Genomic DNA, 20,602 nt, shown 5'->3' with positions numbered 1-20,602 from the left:
CTAGGATGGACTGATTAGGTCACGGCTCTCGTGATCTAATCATTTCACCTGCGAATACTTCTGTGTTCATGTAGGAGGTTGGAGGAGACACCTCACATCCAAACCATAACATTCCATCTCTGGCCTCAAGAGCTTATGTCCATCTCACAGTGCGAAATGCATTTAGCCCTTCTCCAAGAGTCCCGTAGTCCCAGCACAGCTTTGCCCAAAGTCCAAGTCCAGAATCTCATCTGAGACTCAAGATAAATTCTTGGCTTTGAGCACTTATCAAAAGCAAGTTACGTCTATGCAATATGGAGTGGCACAGAGTACACATTCCCATTCCAAATCACAGTGATAAGGGTGCAGAAAGAAGGGATGAGACCAAAACAAGACTGAACCCGTCTGGGCAGACTCCTGGTACAGCATCTAGGACACGTGGCTGCAGGACGTGCTCTGAAGGGGTGGGGCTGCCCCACCTCTTTGGCCTTAGCGGTTGTGGCCCTCGTGGCCTCCCTTAGCCTGGCTCTCTCCACAGCCAGCAGGTTCTGTGGCAGACAGTCCACATTACCAGCATCGCTTAATTCCTAGGGTTTCCATTCCAGCTTCGGCTCCACCTTCACAGTTTCATGCGTCGCGCACTCGGGCAGCCCGCGGAGATTCTGACCCTGCTACACTTTGCCTGGCCTCCCAGGTCTTCCTTTGAGTGCTCCACGACCCCTGAACTCCGGCATCCTGCCTTCCTGCAGAACCAGCACCATGTGGGAGACGCCAGGGTCTGCCATCAGTCTATGCAATACTTGGGCTCCCTGGGATCAGGAATGTAGTGGTGTCTGTGTGCCTAGGCAACTAAGCACAGTGAAATAATTTCCTAGGCTCCCTTGTGTAAGCAGCACACCCCCACAGTCTCTTCTCAAAGGAATCCTTCCTTCTTCCCTTTGAGCCTGCAATGGGTATGATTTTGCTACCAGCAAAATCCATGCTACTGACTGACTGCTTGTGCTGCCTTAAAATTTCCTCCACCAGGTTAATGAGTTCATCACTTTTAAGTTCAGCTTCAAACAAAGTCTCAGGACATGGGTAAAATGTAGCAGAGTTCTTTGCCAGAATATAACACAAATGGCCTTTAGTCCAATTTCCAATAATCTTCATTTTCCTCTGAATCCTCATGAGCACAGTCTTTATCGTATGCATTCCTATTCTCATTCTGGTCTTTTGAGCTCCCATCAAAATCACATATTAAGCTCTGCTTACATTTTAAGACCTCTCTAGCATGTATCTCCAAACTTTTCCGAACTGCTCCTACAGGCCAGCTGCAAAGGATTTTGAACCACATGGTTAGGTTAGTCATAGCAACAACCTCACTTCTCAGTACCAATTTCTGTGTTAGTCACCTTTACATCACTGTGACCAAAATGCCTGACAAGAACAACTTAGAAGAGGAAACGTTTATTTTAAGCTCATGATTTTAGTAATTTAGCCTCTGGTGGGCCAGGTCCATTGCTCTGGGTCCAAGGTAGGACAGAACATCATGACAGAAGAGTATGCTCAGTCCATGGCAACCTGGAAAGGCAGTGGGGCTGGGGGTGGTTGTGTGTGGGCCCACAAGGTGCACCCTTCCAGGGTACACTCCAGTGACTCACCTCCTTCAGCTGTACCCCACCTGCCCACAGATACCACCAGTCAGTCCATTTAAACTAGATTGGACTGAGTAGGTCACGGCTCTCATAATCTAATCTTTACGTCTGAACATCCCTGCATTATTAACACAAGAGCTTTGGGGGGGGCCAAACCTAACACCAGATAAATTCTGGTTTGGGGGTGTTTTTTTTTGTTTGTTTTGGTATTTGCAGGTAAAAAGAATGCTTTTATTTTATTTGTTAATTTTTTGGTGGCGCTGAAGATTGAACCCAGTGCCTCACACATGCTAGGCAAGCGCTCTGCCACTGAGCTACAGCCCCAGCCCAGACAAACTCTGTTTTAACCTTCAAGTGATGAAAGCAGAGACTCAACCTAGATGTCTTTGAAAAGTCGCAAACCTGACTGCATTCAAGTAAGAAGGCGATCTGGAGGGAAGTATCACATAAGCCGAGTGGCCCACTCCCAGGATGGGTGCATTGTCAGCTGTGGAAGGCAGGTAACAGGTATGACTGCCACACTGCACCCCATGAGTATGTCATCACAGGTCCAATTAAAATTTCAAAAAGAAAGAGAAGCAAGGCATACAACCTGGATGTGGTAGGTCCTTTTATTTAAGAAAAGGGTTGCCATGTATATATATCCATGTTTACATTCTATAAAGAAAAACATTTGCTAGTTGTGGTATGGCACACCATTACATGGTAATCCCAGCAACTCGGGAGGCTGAGACAGGAGGTTTCCAAGTTTGAGGCCAGCCTCACCAACTTAGTGTCAAAACATAAAGGACTGGGAAGGTAGCCCAGTGTTAGAGTACCTCTGGGTTCAATCCTCAATACTAAAAAAAATATATATTTTTTTAATTAGAGGAATAAATAGGAAACTTAATTCTGATCATGTATAGTGGCAGAGGAAGTAGACAAGGCCAGGGAGAGTGGAAGCTCCATCAATGCCTTTCTATCATTTTGATTTTTTAACCTTGAAAGTATCACATCTTATAACGTGTCCAAAAACAGACCTAAAGCACAAAAGTCTGTGCACATAGGAGTGACTTTGGCACACTGTCAGCTGCCGCACCGTCGTCTTGCTCCACGTCGATGTCTACCCTGGATGGCACGTAGGAGAGGGCAGCCAAAGGGCTTCTCGGTATCTGAAGTTATTGGCCAGTTCTGGAAAATGGGAGTGTCCATGTCTGTGCTTGGCGAGAGGGAACCTGGGGGCTGAGGTGAGGAGGAGGGTGTCTTCCGTTCCTGGTAGGTGTCCTGCTGAGTCTGTGACCAGCAGTGAGCCTGGTGAGCAGTAGGCAGAACCCCTAGCACCTGTTACTGTTGCTGGACCCACTGGCTTAACGACCTGAGAGCTCAAAGCCACTCTGTCTTCCAGGCTCCTGGCGCAGCCCCCCAGGGGCTCACCTGGCAGGGCTCTCCTCTTGCTGGGAACTTCCTTACCTTGTAGGCTGCAGGTCCTTCCTCCGGGCAACAGTGAACTCTCTTTCCCGGGGGCCGTGCCTGGTTCCGAGTCCCACGCTCCAGGCTCCCCGCGTCTTCACGCTGCCGTCATGCTCCACTCGTTAGGCATGGCTGCCTGTTGGTCTGTGTCAATTCCAGGTTTCCTGCTGTCCCATCCTCTGTAAGAAGGAGAGTTGAAGCAGGCTCTTTTCCCCATGCCTCTCTTGCCAGATCCTTTGGAGGGAAGCCTACAAGCGTTCCCTGGTTCCCTGGTCACCTGCAGGGCCCAGGGCCTGGGCTGGGCTTCCTCCTACTCTTTGCTCCTTTGCTGGGTCTGTTCGCAAGCTGCTGCCACCAGTCCTCCCGTGTTTGCCTGCGTGTCCTAATTCCTGAAATCCTAGTGCACAGAGACCCAAAGGAGCAGGGTTGGTTTCAGTGTGGTGGGGGAGGGTCGCTGAGAAACCATTCCTTTTTCTACTCTTTCCTCTGCTCCCACTTCTTCTCACTCTGGCCTTAATATGTCATAGCTGTGCTTGATCTCGGGAGAGCGCAGACAGCACGGCAGAGCCTGGGAGGTGCTGCCTGCTGACGCGTGGCAGCTAGAGCCGTGCCTTGGCTGGGCCGGACCCTCTCCACCAACCTGTGCTTGTTCAAGGCGCAGCACCTGTCTGTCTCGCCTGCCCTTGTAGTTTGAAGCCTTGCATTCCTTTCAGTTTAATGAGGCCCTTGGCACTGCTGCAGGGCCAGACCCATCTGTGGGGCTGAGCCACCATGGAGTCTGAGAGCACAGTTTTTTGCCAGTCCACAGGAAGGGTTTCAGTCAAGGCATGTAGAATAGTAGTCAGGAGTCTACTAGAAGGGAAAGGAAAGGGGGAACAGGGACACAGTCAAGGGGAAAAGTGGGTCCTCAGAAGGACAGGGACACATCCCCACTTCCACTAGTGCCCTTCAGTTCCCCCAGGGAGGTTTCCAGAGAGTCCCACCCAGCTCCACCTCTCAAATTCTGACTGACAGCAGGATTGCACCACATTCCAAGTCACAGTGTGCAGGGTTGTTCCCAGAGGCACCCAAGCAGAGCCCATGGAGGTGGGGCCTTTCCCTATCACAGTGTCCCCAGCAGTTCAGGAGGAGGATCCCGAGCTCAAGGCCAGCCTCAGCAATTTTGCAAGGCCCTGAGCAATTTAGTGAGACTCTGTCTCAAAATAAAAAATAAAAGGGCTGGGGATGTGTTTGAGCGCCCCTGGGTCCAGTCCCCAGCACACACCAAAAAAGATTCAAAGGCAGTTCTGGGTCACCTTTGCCTATGCATTGTTCTTAGAGATTCTGTGGCCAGTGGTCTGTGTGAAGGTCACAGAAGTCCCCCTCCCCTTCATTGTTCTTCTTATCAGTAAGGAGGAGCTTTGGGCCAGCATTCCTCCTACAGATAATAATTTTTTTGCTGAAAGTGTAGCATGTGCTATTGACTTGAGCCAGGCAGGGCCAGAGTGACCTTAAGTAAATTGCTTTTTAAAAGAAAGCATTGGGTGGGGGTGGTTAGTACAATATGCCTGGTCTATAGGATTATCTCCCTAACCCCCTGCTCCTGCCATTTATGTCTCTCTGCTACCTGTCAGTCACTGGCAGAGTTAACAGGCCATAGGAGGTTGCACCCTACCCCTTTGGCAGGTGTCACTGGGGAAGGGGCACAGAATTTTGAGTGTTATAAACCAAGATTAAATGATACCTGCTGAGCACTGAAACTAAGGTAGATGTCTGAAAGTATCATTACTACTGACTGCTCCACCGTGTAACAGCCTCATCCAAAGGGAGAACGTTTAATAGGCACCTCATCATCACCAGGCCCAGATCTGGAGTTACTGTTCACGTGAAACTGGCGTCTCAGGTTCCCTGGCTCCAGAGGCTGGTTCAGAATTAGTAGGTTCTGCCTTAGTGATGCGTCATCACTCTTCAGCAAGGCATGGTTAAGGGGGCTGGGGATGTGGCTCAAGCGGTAGTGCAGTCGCCTGGCATGTGCGCGGCACTGAGTTCGATCCTCAGCACCACATACAAATAAAGATGTTGTGTCCGCCGAAAACTAAAAAAAATAAATATTAAAAATTCTCTCTCTCTGTCAAAAAAAAAAAAAAAAAGACGTGGTTAAGGTGCTATACATCCGCGGTTGGGCTCTGATTTGATCTCTCAGTCTTCTGGTTGCCACACAGAAAAGCAGCTCCTTTCTCAGAAGGTTTTCCCATTGCTGAGGACATCTGCCACTCACTCCTGCCCTCGGGCGGGGCATTTACAGGGAGGACAAGTCCATGCGCTTTAGTCTTGTCAGCAGCCTCAGTTAAGGCGAGGAATCTCTTGTTTCCTAAAAACTGCAGGCTTAATTGGCTTCCCCGCTCAGGTTAAAAGCAGCAGCCGGAGCCCACGCCCCCTCTCCAGCCTGCCTAGTTCCCATCTCAGCAGAAGGAGGCCAGTGTCCCACCCCATCAGTTTAGTGCTGTCCAGAGAACTCCTCATTATAACAGCATGCTGACGAATGGGATGGGCAGAGAGCTTCTGGGCTGCAGTTGCCAGCAGATTCCACCTGCAAAGCCATTCTTCCTCTGAGAAGGGATCCTGAGAAAAGGGGCACTCCCTCTGTCCCCAAGAGCAGAGCCTCTGGGAGCTGGTGAAGTGCATCTCGCTCTGTGGGCGCATTATCCTTAATGTCCTAATGGATTTTCCTGCACATAGACCCTGGACCCCCAGTCATGCCAGGCTGACCACTTAACATCTTGTCCGTGCTTCACAGGTCCCTTCCTCTCCAAGAATAATGGCATTCCTCACCTCTGTGCCACATGACAATGTTTTCATGGCTCTTACGTGTTACTTGGTCTTCGCACCACCTGAGCACAGGTTCCTGAAACCTAGCTGGCAAGCAGGAGAGCCTGGCCTTCAACCTGGGTTCTGTTTCAGATCCTGCCCCCTTTCCTCTCTTCCTCAGCTCCATGGGCCTGGAGCCTCCTGAGACATTATCCTCAACCCCTGAATGTCCAAAGCATGATCATTTCATTCCTACGAAGAACCAGCAGTTGCAAAATGTCCCCCAAATCAGCCAGTCCCGTGTGGAGGTTGGGCTACCAACTCCAACCAGCCTCCGAGCCAGGCTGCTTCCTCTGCATCACCCAGGAAGCTGCGTGCCTGGTACGGCAGGAAGCCTCTTTCCTCCCGGGCACCCATCTCCTCCATCCCCAGGCCTCATTCTTGCCCTCCACCCTGTAGCACACCCTCCCCTTGGGGGTCTTCAGCTTCCACCAGTGCCCCTGCGACTCGACTCTGGTCCCACTCCAAGCTTCAGGTCTGTGTCCACCTCCTGCTCAATGGCTCCCTTGTGTCTCACAGGCACCTCCAATGCTGACCACAGGGCTCCCACCCTGGAACCCCGTACCAAATGGTCCCCCATCTGTTCAGGCAGTAGTGCAGGAGGTGGGCTCCCCTGCCCCTGCCTCTGCAGCACCTCTCACCTCATGGAATCAGCCCCACGATGTGGCCCTCGTGTGGGAGCCTCAGCTCTAGTCTGGCCCCTTCCAGCCAGCCTTTGTTGCCAATGCAGGAGACCTTGGACCTGGGGCCCTGCTGCGTGTCCCTCGTGCCTCAGCTCCTGCTGGCCCTTCCACGCCTCCTGGCCCTGTGTGATCTGCTGCTTCTGCCCGTTTCCCTTCAGTCCCTTTCCTCCCCGGCTCTCGCTTCCACCCTGAAACAGACCTGCCCAGTCCTCAGCCTAGCTCCTGCAGACCACCCACCCGCAGCTCCTGTGGCTCTGGTCATGCATGCTCGGGTCACCTGTACGTGGGCTGTCAGCTCCTTTGTCTCCCAGCAGCAGAGTGGGACATGATCACACCTGTCTCCAGGAGCAGGCCAGTGCTCACGTAGTAGGCCTCAAAAGTGTGACAGACAATGACCACAGCTGGCCGTGTTCATGTGTTCCAGTGACCCTGAGAGCTGGAGCCGCTTGTGCACCAGGCAGTTGGCCCAGCACTTACCTTTGAGTAGCTCTGCCTTTGGTCAGGGACTTGGACCTCTAGGAGGCTCCTGTTAAAACATGACCGTGAGATGAAATCCATAAGTATTGTATTGGTGTGCGTGACTTTCCCTGTGTTTTATGAGTCCAAGCAAAATCCCCTGAAAAGCTTCAGCAGGCGGGAAGCTGTAAAAACAAGTGGTGTCCAGTGTTGGACATGACCCAGCAGGACTGGGTCTGGGGGTTGGGGGCTGGGGAGGCGGAAGCCGCTGTAAGCACAGCAGCCTGTCCAGCAGGGAGAGATGCAGAGCGTGGGATTCAAGGCACTGGGCCACATCAAGCAGGGGTGCAGCTCACACAAGACTGCCAGCGTGCACACAGACTGCACATCCCAAGGCACCATGCAGAAGATGAGCACAGGCAGAGAGGGGAATGGAGGCTGAGCATCCCATAGGAAGCCAGAGGGGGATGAAGCAAGCCAACGGCGGAGGGCTTCCCCAGAGGCACTCAGGTGCTGCCCTTTTGGAAGTTTGTTGGGCCCAGCCCCTTTCCCTTGGCTCAAGAAGTGTATCCATGCACAGTACCTGAGCTGTTCCCAAGGGAAAATGCCTCTCAAGGAGCAGGACTCTCCATGCGTCCCTCGCCGTACTTATGGGAAACAGGAGCCCAGCCACACTCACACGTTTCTTCCTCTGTCTCCTTTCTCCTCCAGTCGTGCCAAGCTGACCTCGTGAAGGACAACGGCCACAAGTACTTCCTTTCCGTCTTGGCTGACCCATACATGCCAGTAAGAACCGACCTCATTTGTCTTTTGGAGGGTCCTGGGAGTTGGGTCCCCTCCCTCCCCCCACATGTGTGTCTGCGCAGCTCTCTAGGGAGGAGCAAGGTGGCTGTGGCCACTTGCTTATGGAGTTTGGGGTGTGGGCAGCTGAACATGCCGTGCCCTTCCTGCCCCTGAGAGGACAAGTTGACCTGCATCCCAGGGGGCTTGGTGGGCTCACGCCAGTCACCCTTTACTGGCAAATCTTTGTCCCCTCCCTAGCACCTGTCCACCCAACTGGATGGCCCTGCCGGCACTCTCACATCTATGACAAGGTGACTCAGGTGCCTCGGAAGCCCTGGAGCATGGCAGGATCTCAGGAAGGAGGGAAGACGGGAGGAGGAAAGAAGAGATTATTTAAAAGCTTATATTTTAAATATTTTTATTATTAAATTATTCAAAAATTAGATGTTCACGGATATGATATATACTAACTTGTCATAACGTCTTAAGGTCAATGTCATTGTTCCCACCTCCAGCCCTAGCATAGGAATGAGGGCAGAATAGACACTCCAGATAATTCCTTAAAGTAATTTTGCCAGAATATCTAAGCATATTATCATTCCAGGTCACTTTGGTTGTGTAAAGGAACTTCTGTATGTGATTTCACCCTCTACTTGTTTTTCTAAACTAAATGATAAAAGAGAGAGAAACACAAACAGTACAGAACTGTTGTACAGCAGGTCATTGGTACTTGTGTGCTTCACTTCAGTGACATATCTAAACATTCCCACAGGCGGTTTGATATACTTCACATGAGTCCTGGAATAAACCTTCCCGTTACTCAGAGCAAGTAGGAAAACCAATCTAGCAAAGGAGAAAGGGCTAAGCTGCTGTGGACAGGCCGCAGCTCCAGTGCGTGAGAGTGTGAGGGTATAGCCAGGTTTGAAAGAGAAGAAATTGTCAAATGCCAGAACTGAGAGACCTATGGAGCCCTGGTGGGGCCTCCAGGATACCACACTCCACACAGACCCTGTACCTGTGCAAGTCGAGGCCCTGAGCAGACAGCACTGCAGCCGCGCTCACGCCAGGAGCCCGAGAGGCGTGCCCTGTGCCCTCACTAACAAGGACGAGCAGAGCTGCCCCGCTTCTGAGAAGGACCGCTTGTCCATGTCTGGGTTGAAGGAAAGGAGAGACCACCTTGGGCCTGTTCAGCCTATGGGGAAGTGCGTGAGCGCCACAGCAGGAAGTCATGAGGGCCACTCCCGGGTCCCCTGGGGGCTGGAAGGTACCTATTGCACAAGGCCTGGGGACTCTCCCAGAAGCTGGCTTGCCCTCAAGGCCTCCATCAGGTGCATCAGGAAGGAGAACTGGCCAGGCCACAGTAGGAGAGCTGCACCCAGGAACGGAGGCTCATGGAGTCCCTGCAGAGACTGAGTCGGCATAAATGAGAGTGGCAAAGGCCCAAGACAGTTTGGTCTAACTACACCAATGGTAGATCTAGGTGTTGTTTTTTCAAAATAGTTTTATGCCTGCATAAGAAAAATGCCCTGTGCTTCATACCTGTCCTCAAAAATAAGTAGGAAGATCTGAGGGAAAGTAAAAAGTGGAACCTAAAACAGAAGAACAGACCGTGGTTATCGCTGAGAACTCAGCAGGTGGAGTGGACGGTGGAGGAGGAGCCACGGGGTGTGGTGTGGGTGAGCTAGAGAAGACTGGCCTGGGAGGAGCAAGACCCAGAGGGTGAGACGCAGGCGCCAAGTCCACTGGGGCTCATCTCGTTCCAGAGCCAGGGGAGGTGAGGCAGAGGAGAAGCCACAGTCAAGCACACTGTGACTGAGAACTTGCCAGATCTGGAGGAAGGATGGGGTTTTGGATTTCAGAAGCACAATGAGTCCCCTGAAAGCCCAATGAAAACAAATTCACCAGGACACACTTTAATCCAAGTAGCAACTGTCAGAGGCGAGGAGGAAAGTTCCAGAAGTGGCCAGCCTCCCCCCTCCCCCGGAAGGCCACCTGCAGGGCCAGCCCCTGGGTGGTGAGGTGACACTTCCCACTTCTAACTCCCAGAAGGCACCAGCAGGCCCATGAGAGCCCAGAGGGAAGAGCAGGCCGCGGGAGCAGAGGCAGTGGTAGGCATGCTGGCAGGATGTCAGTTGCCACCAGGTAGAGGGAGAGAGGCAGAGCGCGGGATTCAAGGCACTGGGCCACAACAAGCAGGGGTGCAGCTCACATAAGACGGCCAGCGAGTGCACGTCCCAAGGCACCATGCAGAAGATGAGCACAGGCAGAGAGGGGAATGGAGGCTGAGCATCCCATAGGAAGCCAGAGGGGGATGAAGTCAAGTTAGGATGTTCTCTGCTGGCCTTCCCTGGCCCCGCTCATGGCACTAACAGGTCAAGGGTGCAGTCTGCCCACCCAGGCGAGCCCAAAGCTGCTCTTGCCCTCTGGGTCTTGCTCGTCCCAAGTCAGAAAACAGTACCAAGGTGGCCCTCATTCTCAGCCCTGCCTCGGCCACCCTGAGGATGTGCAAGGTGGTGCTGCTGTGCTAGGGAACCAGGAGCCACCCTGGGGGAATGTACACCAAGGCTGGCTTTGTTTTCCAGGCTGAACACAGGACCATGACGGCTTTCATTCTTGCTGTGATCGTCAACAGCTATGCCACAGGGCAGGTGAGTGTCCCAGTGGCTGCAGTCCCCCTGAGCCCTCCCCTGGCATTGCAGAGGAGACTGTTTCACCCCACATGTCACAGAGCTGACGTTCAGCCAGGCTGCCATGTTTGCAGAGGGCACTGTGCTTCTGGCAGTCAGCCTCAGAAAGTGGGCCAGCAGGGCACACCAGCCAGGGCTGCTGGTGCACGATCAGCAGAGGCCCGGCCCTTCATTTAGCTCACCATTGTGGGGGCGGATTGAATCCATGGGGTTTAAAATGAGGAAAGTGGAGCAATCCTGTATTGTGACTGAGCAAGTCTTCCCCAAGAAATGGCAGCTGCTGCCATCCAGGCCCAGAGTCTGAAGGCAGAGAACCACCTGTCTGTATTGTCCTGCCCTGTCCAGGAAGCCTGCCTTCAGGGGAACCTGATTGCCATCTGCCTGGAACAGCTCAGTGACCCCCACCCACTGCTGCGCCAGTGGGTGGCCATATGCCTGGGGCGGATCTGGCAGAACTTCGACTCAGCAAGATGGTGTGGGGTGAGGGACAGTGCCCACGAGAAGCTCTACAGCCTCCTTTCTGACCCTATCCCTGAGGTGAGTTGTCCTCCTGTGGGTTGCTCTAAGCCAGACCAGGGTGTCGGGGTGCCTCCTGCCCATGTTCCTACTATTGTCTACGGAAAGATCATGTTGGAACAATTCAGAGGCTTTCCCAGGCTAGAGCGTGGCCTTACGTCCCAAGACTCCAGGGCCACGTGGAAATCACACAAGCGGGACCCTGGGATCTCGGTGCAGTCATGCACTGACAACCTTTCTGAGGTCGAAGGGGCAACTGCGGGCAGGCCAGGCTCTGCACTGTAGCACCTTGTGGGGCCAGGCTAGGCTTCAGCTGCAGCAGCCTGCGACCAGCACCCACCCCCAACCCCTGCTCCCAGGCAAAGGCATTATGCACGTCAGCCACACAGTCCTTGGCTGGCCATGGGGGTGGAGGCAGACTATCCAGGACTCCACCTGCCTCCTCATCCTGTGGATCAGCTTGAATGGAGCCCATGAGGCTCCCAGACCCCCCCCCCAATGGACTGAGACCTAGCACCTATGGTGGCTCCAGCTGCCCTCAGGGTAGGTCTCTGGGGGATAGGGCTCGGTGCAGGCAGCCTGCTACCAGCAGTGCCCTCACTGCCCTTGGGGGCGGGACGAGTTCTCCAAGCCTCTCAAAGGGAGGTGTCCTCAGGAATAAATCCTCGGGGAAATATCTTTAATTTACTTTCCAGTTTGTTCTCAAAGAAACAAGGTGACATAATACTAGAAGTGTGGAGAGCCGAGGAGGAGCTGGAGGGAGCAGGCGCTAGGCATGATGTCCCCTCAAAGACTAGGCCAGAAGAGAAGCAGGATCCAGGCAAGCTTGCCATAGGTGGCCAGGGAGTTGGTCTGAGTGTCCTTGTAGCCAGGAAGACAGCCTCCCCAGGCCTATGGTCCCTGTGGTAACTGAGGGCTGGTGGTCAGAGGCCAATCAGTGGTCCCAGCCTGAGGCCAATGGGATGTCCTGGCTGGTTCTCATGTGTGGTATGGGGCCCTGGGCAGAGTCCTGGGCTTTCCAGAGCTACTGCCCACAGGCCAGCCTCCTCATGTCCACTACACATGGACTCAAACCAGATGGAAACCAATGTCATTCCCCCAGACCCTGTAATCACTGGGACAGTGCCTATAAATGTGAACAGTGCCCCTGAGATATGAAGACCAAATGTGGCTCTAAAGTATCAGAGCCCATTTAGAAAGGACTTGTGAAACCCACCAGGCCCAGAAGGCAGGGCAGGGGCCACCAAGTAGTGTCTGTGGAACAGGGCTGGCAGGGCTCGCTTAGGCCAGATGGCGCTTTCATTCAGAACAAAGCTTCCATTTCTGCAGGTCACACCACAGCTAGGATGTGGTACATGCAGTTGCTGGTCGGTGCCCTCCTGCCCCAGGAAGTAGACCCTGATGCATTGTGGCCAGCTGCAGGGAGAGGTGGGCCCTGATGACACAGGTGGCTAGGGAAGGGTGGCTGAGTCCCTGATGGCAGGATAGTGAGTAGGAGCTTTGGAGCAGGGACCTTCTGGGTGGTGGAACACAGGACCTGACCTGCTTTCTCCTGCTGCATGGCCATCTGCTTATCATGATGCTGGTCACCTGGGCTGCCTGTCCCCAAGTTGCTGATAAAGCACTCTGCCCTCACGTCTTGGGTACTTAAGGAAGGCCTCCTGCTGAGAGCACGGGTGTGTGTTGGCTGACAGTGTTGGGGCAGATCCTGGTGCACCCCATGGTCTGCATGTGGAGGGTACTCCGCAGAGGTGCAACCATCTGCCCAGCTCACTAAGACCTGCCGGCTACTGGTGCTGCCCAGTCCCCCTTGTCACACGGTGGTAATATCCCCTGTGTGACCTCAGGGCTCACTCTGGAGGCTATTTGTTGGACTTTGATGGGGACAAGGGACCCTGCAATGTTTGTCAAAGATTATTACTGCATAGTTGTCAATAATTCAGGGTCTAAACTGAAACTGCCACTGTCCCAGGTTTGAGTGGAGGGCACTGTCCTCTTGGCTCGCTGAAGGGTTCTGGGTGGCGGCCCTCTGTGCACTTCACACCTCAGTAGGACTTGAGCTAAGTCTCTTGGAGAGAGCAGTGGCACCTGTCCCAAAGACACCAGCCCTTGTTTCAGGGATGCCCTGTGTCCATCCATCTGGGTATCAGGTCTCCCTATGGCTTTGGAGAGCCCTAACATCATCTCTCACCTCCTGTGTTATCAGAGAGCAGAACCTGCCTTTTGGAGGAACAAAGCCTCTTGGTGAGACATCTTATGGGTGGGCAGTTTGCCCAGAGAGGAAACTTGAATAGCAGCGGGAGGGCCTGGCTGTCCATGTGAGAGGGCAAGCACTACTCCAGACACTTGACCACCTGCTCGGACCCAGATCCTGCCTTGGCTGCCGACAGAGGTGGCCCCTCTCCTTCCCAGGGAGCTCTGCACCAGCGTGCCCGCCCAGGAGCATGGGCTGCTGTGTGCGCCGCGCGTGTGCAGCTGACGGCAGACAGCTTCTTCAGCGTGCTATGAAGGCCTGCAGCTGCTCAGCACTCTCCCTGCCCACTGAGGGCTGCACAAGCAGCCTTTGAGCACGCCCAGGCTGCCGCAGCGCCCTTCCCGTCTCTGGTGATGGCACCAATCTTTTCCCTTAATTTCCACAGATTATTTTTGATTAGGTTTTGTATGATTAGGAAAAACACAAGAAGTATATAAATCTGCATCTGAAATGTCCAGAATTGGTTTTTATTGGTGATGCTGGTCTTTGTCTTAGGCAGGAGTCCTGATCCCCGTGTCCTCCCGTGCTATGGTCCTGTTGGGCACAGAGCCACTTGTGGGACGGAAGGAGAGTGAGGTGTGGGGGCTCAGGAGCACGGCCCCAGACCTGCAGTGCACCCCATCTGCAGATTGGGAAATGCCTCCTCAGGATCTGGAGACCTCAGTTTGTGCTGTGGAGCTCTGAGTGGCAGGGGCTCACAGCTCAGGGGTTGAGACCTACTGGACCTTCCCGTTCTACCTACTGTGACTCCAAATGCATTCAAAGCATTATCCAGGATCCCCCACACAGACTACTCACACCCACAGCAGTCTTACCAACTTTTATTGAAATTCTGGGATTTTTCATGTTATTTCCTTGAATCTTCCTGCCACTCCTATGTTAGAGATGAGGAAATGGGCAGCATGAGGTTGGCTTCTTCCCCAAGATCACAAGACATTGGAGGCAGGAAAGCTGAGCCAAGACCCTTGGACACCATGCCAGCCCAGGGTGCTCCCCTCATTACCTCTGGACCCCCAAGGACTCAGCCTACCCCGGCCTCCATTCCACTGTGTTTCCAAAGCCGTCTCCCATACTACCCCTTCCCTCTAAGCCCAGTCCAGCCCCTTCCCCAATACACCTGTCTTGTTCAACCACAGATTCCACAGTGCCCAGGGATTCTTTCAACTCCAGCGGAAATGCAGCTCCCACCTCTGCAACCTGGTCCTCGTGCCTGAAGCTGGGGCCCTGATGACCCTCTTTGGTTCCCCTGGACTTCCCCATCTCTGCTCCATCAATACGAGTGTAGCTCTGGCTTAGAGTACTGTTCAATGAGCACGTGTGAAATTGAGTTGAGCTGAGCTTATCTAAACTGGATTGGATTGACGTGCAGGCTTCTCCCGGCAGATAGCAAACGCCAGCCATGGCATAACTATGACCCCATCCCTTGCCTTGTAGGTCCGATGTGCAGCTGTCTTCGCCCTTGGCACATTTGTGGGCAACTCTGCTGAGAGGACAGACCACTCCACCACCATTGACCACAACGTGGCCATGATGCTTGCCCAGCTGATTAATGACGGGAGCCCCATGGTCCGGAAGGTATGTGAGGTGGGGTGTGTTCTGCGGGTCACCTGGAGAGTCTGACAGGGATTTAGGTAGTTGGTGCAAGTGGCCAGTGCGGGATGGTGGCAGTGTCTATGAATGACTTGGCAGAACCTGACCCCAGCTCAAAATAGTGGTGGAGAGGATTCATTTTGTAAACAAATCCTGATTTGTTTCCTCACATCTTTTCAGATCTCTGAGCACTCATGTTGTAGCCTTAAACTGTCCTAAAAGATAGGGATTGTGTCCATCTCCTTGGACTAAGGCATTTGGCCTGAGTCACTTTAACTCCCGGACTCTCCTCATTCCCTCTTAGGGGCTGAGGCTGACATAGCTATGAATGTTCTAGAGGACGCACTGCAGCTTGGCAGCATAGCCTGCTTCGGTTTGCTCACCAGACCTTGGGGTCGAATAGAGCAGCCCTTTCCGCCCAGGGTGGCAGGACTGATACCTTGCCCACCCTGGAGTTGTGCACCCACATGGTGGCCCCAGGAAGTCCCACATTGCTCCCACCTAGCTTCCACAGGCTAAGTCTGGCAGGCACGCCGTGTTCTTTGGAGGCCCTTCATGCCTCAACGGCCATTTGCTTGCTCATGGCTTGTGCCCGTGCCGGTGTCTGATGCCAACTATAGTCCTGCTCTACTCTGTTCTGTTGCAACTCAGTGCAGGTGTTAGTTCACAGGCCTGTGATCCAGTGGATTTCCAGCTCCCGTGAGCCTAACTGTCCCTTCTCCCTCTCGACAGGAGCTGGTGGTGGCTCTGAGTCATCTTGTGGTGCAGTATGAGAGCAATTTCTGCACCGTAGCCCTGCAGTTTATGGAGGAGGAAAAGAACTACCCCTTGCCGTCTCCAGCAGCCACAGGTACAGCTGGTGACCCTGGCCTTCGCCACAACATCAGCCATCACTTAGTTGGGCCAGATCTGAGTTGAGGTTTCTGATACTGGCTGTGGATGGCCCCCAGGGTTTCCATTGTCTTGGGCATTTAGCCAAATATAAAGGACAGGAAAAGGGGCCACACTCTGAACCTCTTACTCTTTTCCTTCTTTCCCTACCCTTTTTGGAAACCAATTTCATGGAAATCTTGAAGGATGGCAAAACTGTGGCACAGGGACTTGCAGAGAAGAGCATTAGCATCTTCCTGTGGTGACTAATGCAGCCGCATTGCCGTTGGTCGAGTTTCAGTGAGTCAGGCGGAAGCAGCCTCCGCTTGCTGGAGCACAATGGTTTTTGACGCTGGTGTTTCATCCTGGTGGACTGCCTCTTCCTCCAGGTCACAGTGGAAGGGGCTCTGACCCCCAGCAAAGTATTCCTCTCTGTCCATCAGGGAGGATGAAGAATGAGCTGCTGGACCAAAGCAGCCAGTGACTGGAGGGAGGCACCCCCAGCAGACCATGCGATGGAGCTCAGCCCTGCTGGCGCTCCTAGGCAGGGTCCATGGCCCGCACCCCTGAGCACCTCGTGGGGACAAGCTCACTCTCAGACTGTGCACTGTCTGTCCAGCTGGATCCCAGGCTCATGCCAGATCTACTGAGCTAAAAAGCCCCTCTTCTACATTCTTTCTGCCTCAGTGGCAGCTGCTGGCTTCTTGCTGCACCTGCAGACTTGGGGGGGTGTGCAGGGTGTGTGGCCTCCTGCCACGAAGCCTGTCACTATCTTTCTTTCTTCTTTCCTAGAGGGGGGTAGTTTGACCCCAGTGCGAGACAGTCCGTGCACCCCCAGGCTTCGCTCTGTGAGCTCCTATGGAAACATCCGGGCTGTCACCACGGCCAGGAGCCTGAACAAATCTTTGCAGAATCTGAGCTTGACGGAAGAATGTAAGATCCTGGAACTCTGTGTAGGTGGGAAAGGTTCAGGGTGTTACTTTAGGAAACTTTTATCTAAGCAAGTACCACTCTGCCTCAGCCCTTCTCTGCCAAGACACGCACCCTGACTTCCTGTCTGCGGTGCGACTAGCCAGCTCTCTAGGGAATCTCCTTCTAGTCACAGGTGCAGGAAGGCTGTTATAGTTGAGCACACAGAACAGCCGAGGGCACTTCACAGACTTGCAGGGAGCAGCAGTCAAGGCTTGGGTGCCGTGACCCCCGTCCCCGGGAGACCATGAGGGTGTGTGCATGCATTGTGCCTGTGTGTGTTAAGCCTCGTGTTGTAGAAGAAAAGCCCACCTCAGCAGGCTGTTAATTGTCAGAGCAGAGGGCAGGCCCTGGCACCACCCTGACCTGCCCCATGTGTCCCGGCCAGCGGGCAGCTCGGTGGCCTTCTCCCCTGGGAACCTCAGCACCAGCAGCAGCGCCAGCAGCACACTGGGCAGCCCCGAGAACGAGGAGTACATCCTGTCCTTCGAGACCATCGACAAGATGCGCCGCGTGAGCTCCTATTCTGCCCTCAACTCCCTCATAGGTAAGCCACCCCACTCTGCCCTCCTCCCTCAACCCACGGGCCGGCCCACTCCCCAGGACAGCACAGGCCTCGGTCCAGGTCAGGCAAGTGGGCCAAGACTATCACAGTTGAACAAGAAAGAATCAAAGTTGACTGAACCACGAGGAGGTAAGAACAATCTGCCCCAGGACACAGGGAAGCTGGGGTCACTTTGTTTTGATAGGACAATGTTTTATGGGCCAGTCCAGGGATAGGGGAGCCATTCAGCTCTCTGGTGTAGGAGGGCTGTCATCACTGTCTCTCTGACTATCTGCACTGGATGGACCTGTCCTGTTGGTTTCCAGCTATGTGTTCTTGCACCCTGGGAGACTGGCTGTTTGTCACAAGTGGGCGACTGGGGTGCTGGTATCAAGGGAGTGGAGGCCAGGGGCACTGGCCGACTCGCCACAGCACCCAGGCCAGCTGCACCCAGTGAGGTGAGAGCCTGCTGCAGGAGGCAGAGGGCGTTGCTCCTGGGAAAACCCTCGGGCCGCCTGCAGAGCCTCCTCCTGGTTCCAGGTTCTGCTACCTGCTCGCTGGTGTCAGTGGAAATAGGAACTTGCCGTGTTTTCTCTTCGTGACTGTTTTTGAGATTGCTGGCAACAGATGTATCCCTGACCCAGCAGCCTCTTCCTCTCCTGTTCTGACCTCCAGCCGGTCTCAGTCTTCACAGGGTGTCTTTAATGTGGAGAAACACGTTGTATGTTCCACAGTGACAGGGACCAGCACGTGGAACCTGCGTGTGCTGCGTCCCCACTTGCGCATCATACAGGGAGCCTGAGCCCTGCCAACCTGCTGTCCCTGAACCCCTGGCAGACACAGCCGCCCTGGAGGCCTCTGATGCCACAGCCGCCCGGGGGCTCGGGACCTTGCAGACTGCCTGGCGTTGGTATTGACCTCGGCACCCTCTCTGCCGTCTGCTCGCATCACACCCACAGAGTCCGATCCTTGCTCTGCTGTTGGGTGTGCAACACTAGGCGAGTTGTGGCTGCCTCTTTTTCTATAAGCAAACAGGACTTGCCCCCTACCCCCCAGTTACTGGGGTGCTGTCCCCACTCCCTGTTCCCCATCATACCTGTCTCCGCGGGCTCCAGGCCCTCCAGCCCGTGCCCAGTTCCTCAGGGTTCTGACCAAATGGCCTCTCCATAGATGCCTTCCCTGCCCACACCCAAGGAACGCATGTCTGATTCCCTGTCCCTCAGCCCACCGCCAGGCGTGCCCTCTGTCTCCATGTTTGGTCTGCTGGGCCTCCCAGCCCTCCTCATGCCGTGCTGGCACAGGGCGGGTGTCCAGCCCGAGGTGGTGTGCACACACCGGTGCCTCTTGTAGGCCCCTGAGTGGAAGGGCTGTGTGAGGGGTGGTGGCTCATTTGTTCAGGGCGCCCAGCTCCGTTGCTTCAGTGCCAGCGCTCGTGGTCCTAAGGGGCTGTCTGGCTGAGAGCAGGAGCTGATGGGAGGTGGCCCCGGCTCCTGTGCACTCGCTGCCCTTGTCAGTCTGTCAGAGTCCGTTACTAACTCTGGTGCTGCGCGCAGCTGGTGCCCCACTAGAAGTCCGTCGTCCCCTGTCCTTGTGTGGGTGCTGCTCAGCGAGGCCTGGGTGTGTCTTCCTCAGGATTGCGCCAGCGTCTCCGGCGCTCCTCGTGTCTCAGACAGAGACTGGGAGCTTTCCTTTTCCGCGGTGCATCTTCAGCAGCTCCTACATCGAGTGCTCTCCCTGTGAGACTCAGTCTGGCTGCTTCCCACAGTGGCACCTGTTGTCCCTCTCCACCTCCTCTTCCTTCCTCCACTGACGCTCCGTGTCACCTATGCCTGGCCTTCCCACTGTGACTAAGGGAGATCCCTCAGCCAGTGGGAGCCCTGGCACCGCGCTGCGGTTGGGCCTCCAGCCTTTGGCACTCCAGCCTGGCACTGTGGGGCGGCCTGTTCCAGCTGTCCTCACGTGCCCCTCCCCCTGTCATTCCTGCGGCTGGGTTTGCTTTTCTCCCTTTTTTCATTAGTCTTACAGTGACATTTGTTAATTTTTTAGTGTCTTCAAGTTCTAACTTTGCTTTGTTGATTTTCTTTGTGATTACTTCTTCACTTTGTGTTCCTCTAATTTATCTTTATTCCTTCTGTGTGTGTGTGTGTGTGTGCGCGCGCGCGCGCGTGCGTGCCTGCACACTTCTGGGGATTGAACTCAGGGGCTTTTCCACTAAGCCACATCCCCAGCCCTTTTTATTTTTTATTTTGAGACAAGGTCTCCCTACGTTGCTTACTTAAGTTGATGAACCGGCCCTTGAATTTGCAGTCCTCCTGCCTCGGCCTCCTGAGTCGCGGGGATTACAGGTGTGCACTACTGTGTGCAGCTTATTTCTTCCTATTTCCTTAGGTTTATTCTCTTGTTCTTTTTCATTTCTGAAGTGAAAATAAAAACGGCTCATTAATTCTGAGTCTTCCTTCCTTCCTAATGAAGAGTGTGAACTTGCGAGCCCCTGTAGGGCCTCTGATCTCCAACCCTCCCACTGACAGGCAGGGTTCTCTCTCTTCAGCTCTGGGTTACTTTCCGGTTTCCATTATGATGCTTTGAGAGTTGAACTCCTCCCCCGGCACGTTAGTTTGAGATATCTGGCTCCTGGCTGGGCCGAGCTGGAGAGAAGGCAGCCCGGACACACCTGAGGCCTCAGGACTGGCCCCACCACCTCGCAAGGCTCAGGGGACCTGCTTGGTCCTGCCTATAAGGGCAGTCTGTCTGGTGGTTCTGTAGGGCTCCGACCAGCTGCTCCCCAGAGGACCAGCGGTACCCAGGTCTGGCCGCCACACCCTCCAGGGTGTGAGACCTGAAGGAGGTGCTCCGCTCACCACACCAACTCACAGGGACAGTCCCTTTGTCAGGCAGCACTGAGGGCCTTGGGCCTTTGATGGTTTGCTGACACGCCCTGTGCCTAAGGCACTCGGAGCACACGCAGTGCTGCTGGATCACCCCAGGAGACAGTTCTCTGTCACCTGTGACATGTGCCTTTGAACTGGAATGCACCTTTAATGCAACCAAGGTGCAGTGGTAGCTGGTGGCGCAGGCCACGGGCGAGTGCTCCCTAGCTCCAGGGTCTGGAGGTGGTTCCTCGGCAAGCAGGAGAGCCCAGCCCACGCCTGCCTGGGCTTTGGTTCTGGCCCTGATGCACTAACTTGTCCTGTACAGCGTCTCTGTGGTGTTGGGTCAGGGATCTTTTCCTTGGAGGAGCACAGACTGAGAGGAAAGCATAGGCATCAGGGTCTCGGGCCCTTGCCTCCCCATGTTCCTGACACCCTTCTGTGGGAGTGGAGTAGCTCGGTGGACACAGA

General features: G+C 54.3%; 1 protein-coding gene across 2 annotated transcripts in view; it reads left to right on the top strand.

Annotated features, from left to right (window-relative positions):
• The window catches only part of Rptor (regulatory associated protein of MTOR complex 1), a 339,912-nt gene that overhangs the window by 277,307 nt on the left and 42,003 nt on the right, over positions 1–20,602 (top strand). For both annotated transcript variants that reach the window (XM_046463332.2, XM_046463333.2), the window contains 7 exons: positions 7,763–7,837; positions 10,417–10,482; positions 10,867–11,058; positions 14,726–14,866; positions 15,614–15,731; positions 16,544–16,684; positions 17,109–17,267. In XM_046463332.2, coding sequence (XP_046319288.1) covers positions 7,763–7,837; positions 10,417–10,482; positions 10,867–11,058; positions 14,726–14,866; positions 15,614–15,731; positions 16,544–16,684; positions 17,109–17,267 — 892 coding nt within the window. The remainder of the gene's footprint in view (positions 1–7,762; positions 7,838–10,416; positions 10,483–10,866; positions 11,059–14,725; positions 14,867–15,613; positions 15,732–16,543; positions 16,685–17,108; positions 17,268–20,602) is intronic.

This window comes from Marmota monax, unplaced genomic scaffold, assembly GCF_021218885.2.
Source record: "Marmota monax isolate L192 unplaced genomic scaffold, Marmota_monax_Labrador192_F-V1.1 WCK01_AAM20220418_F8-fsc00220, whole genome shotgun sequence".
NCBI lineage: Eukaryota > Metazoa > Chordata > Mammalia > Rodentia > Sciuridae > Marmota > Marmota monax.
Note: the sequence above shows the minus strand (reverse complement) of the source record. Positions and strands in the feature narration are given on the sequence as shown.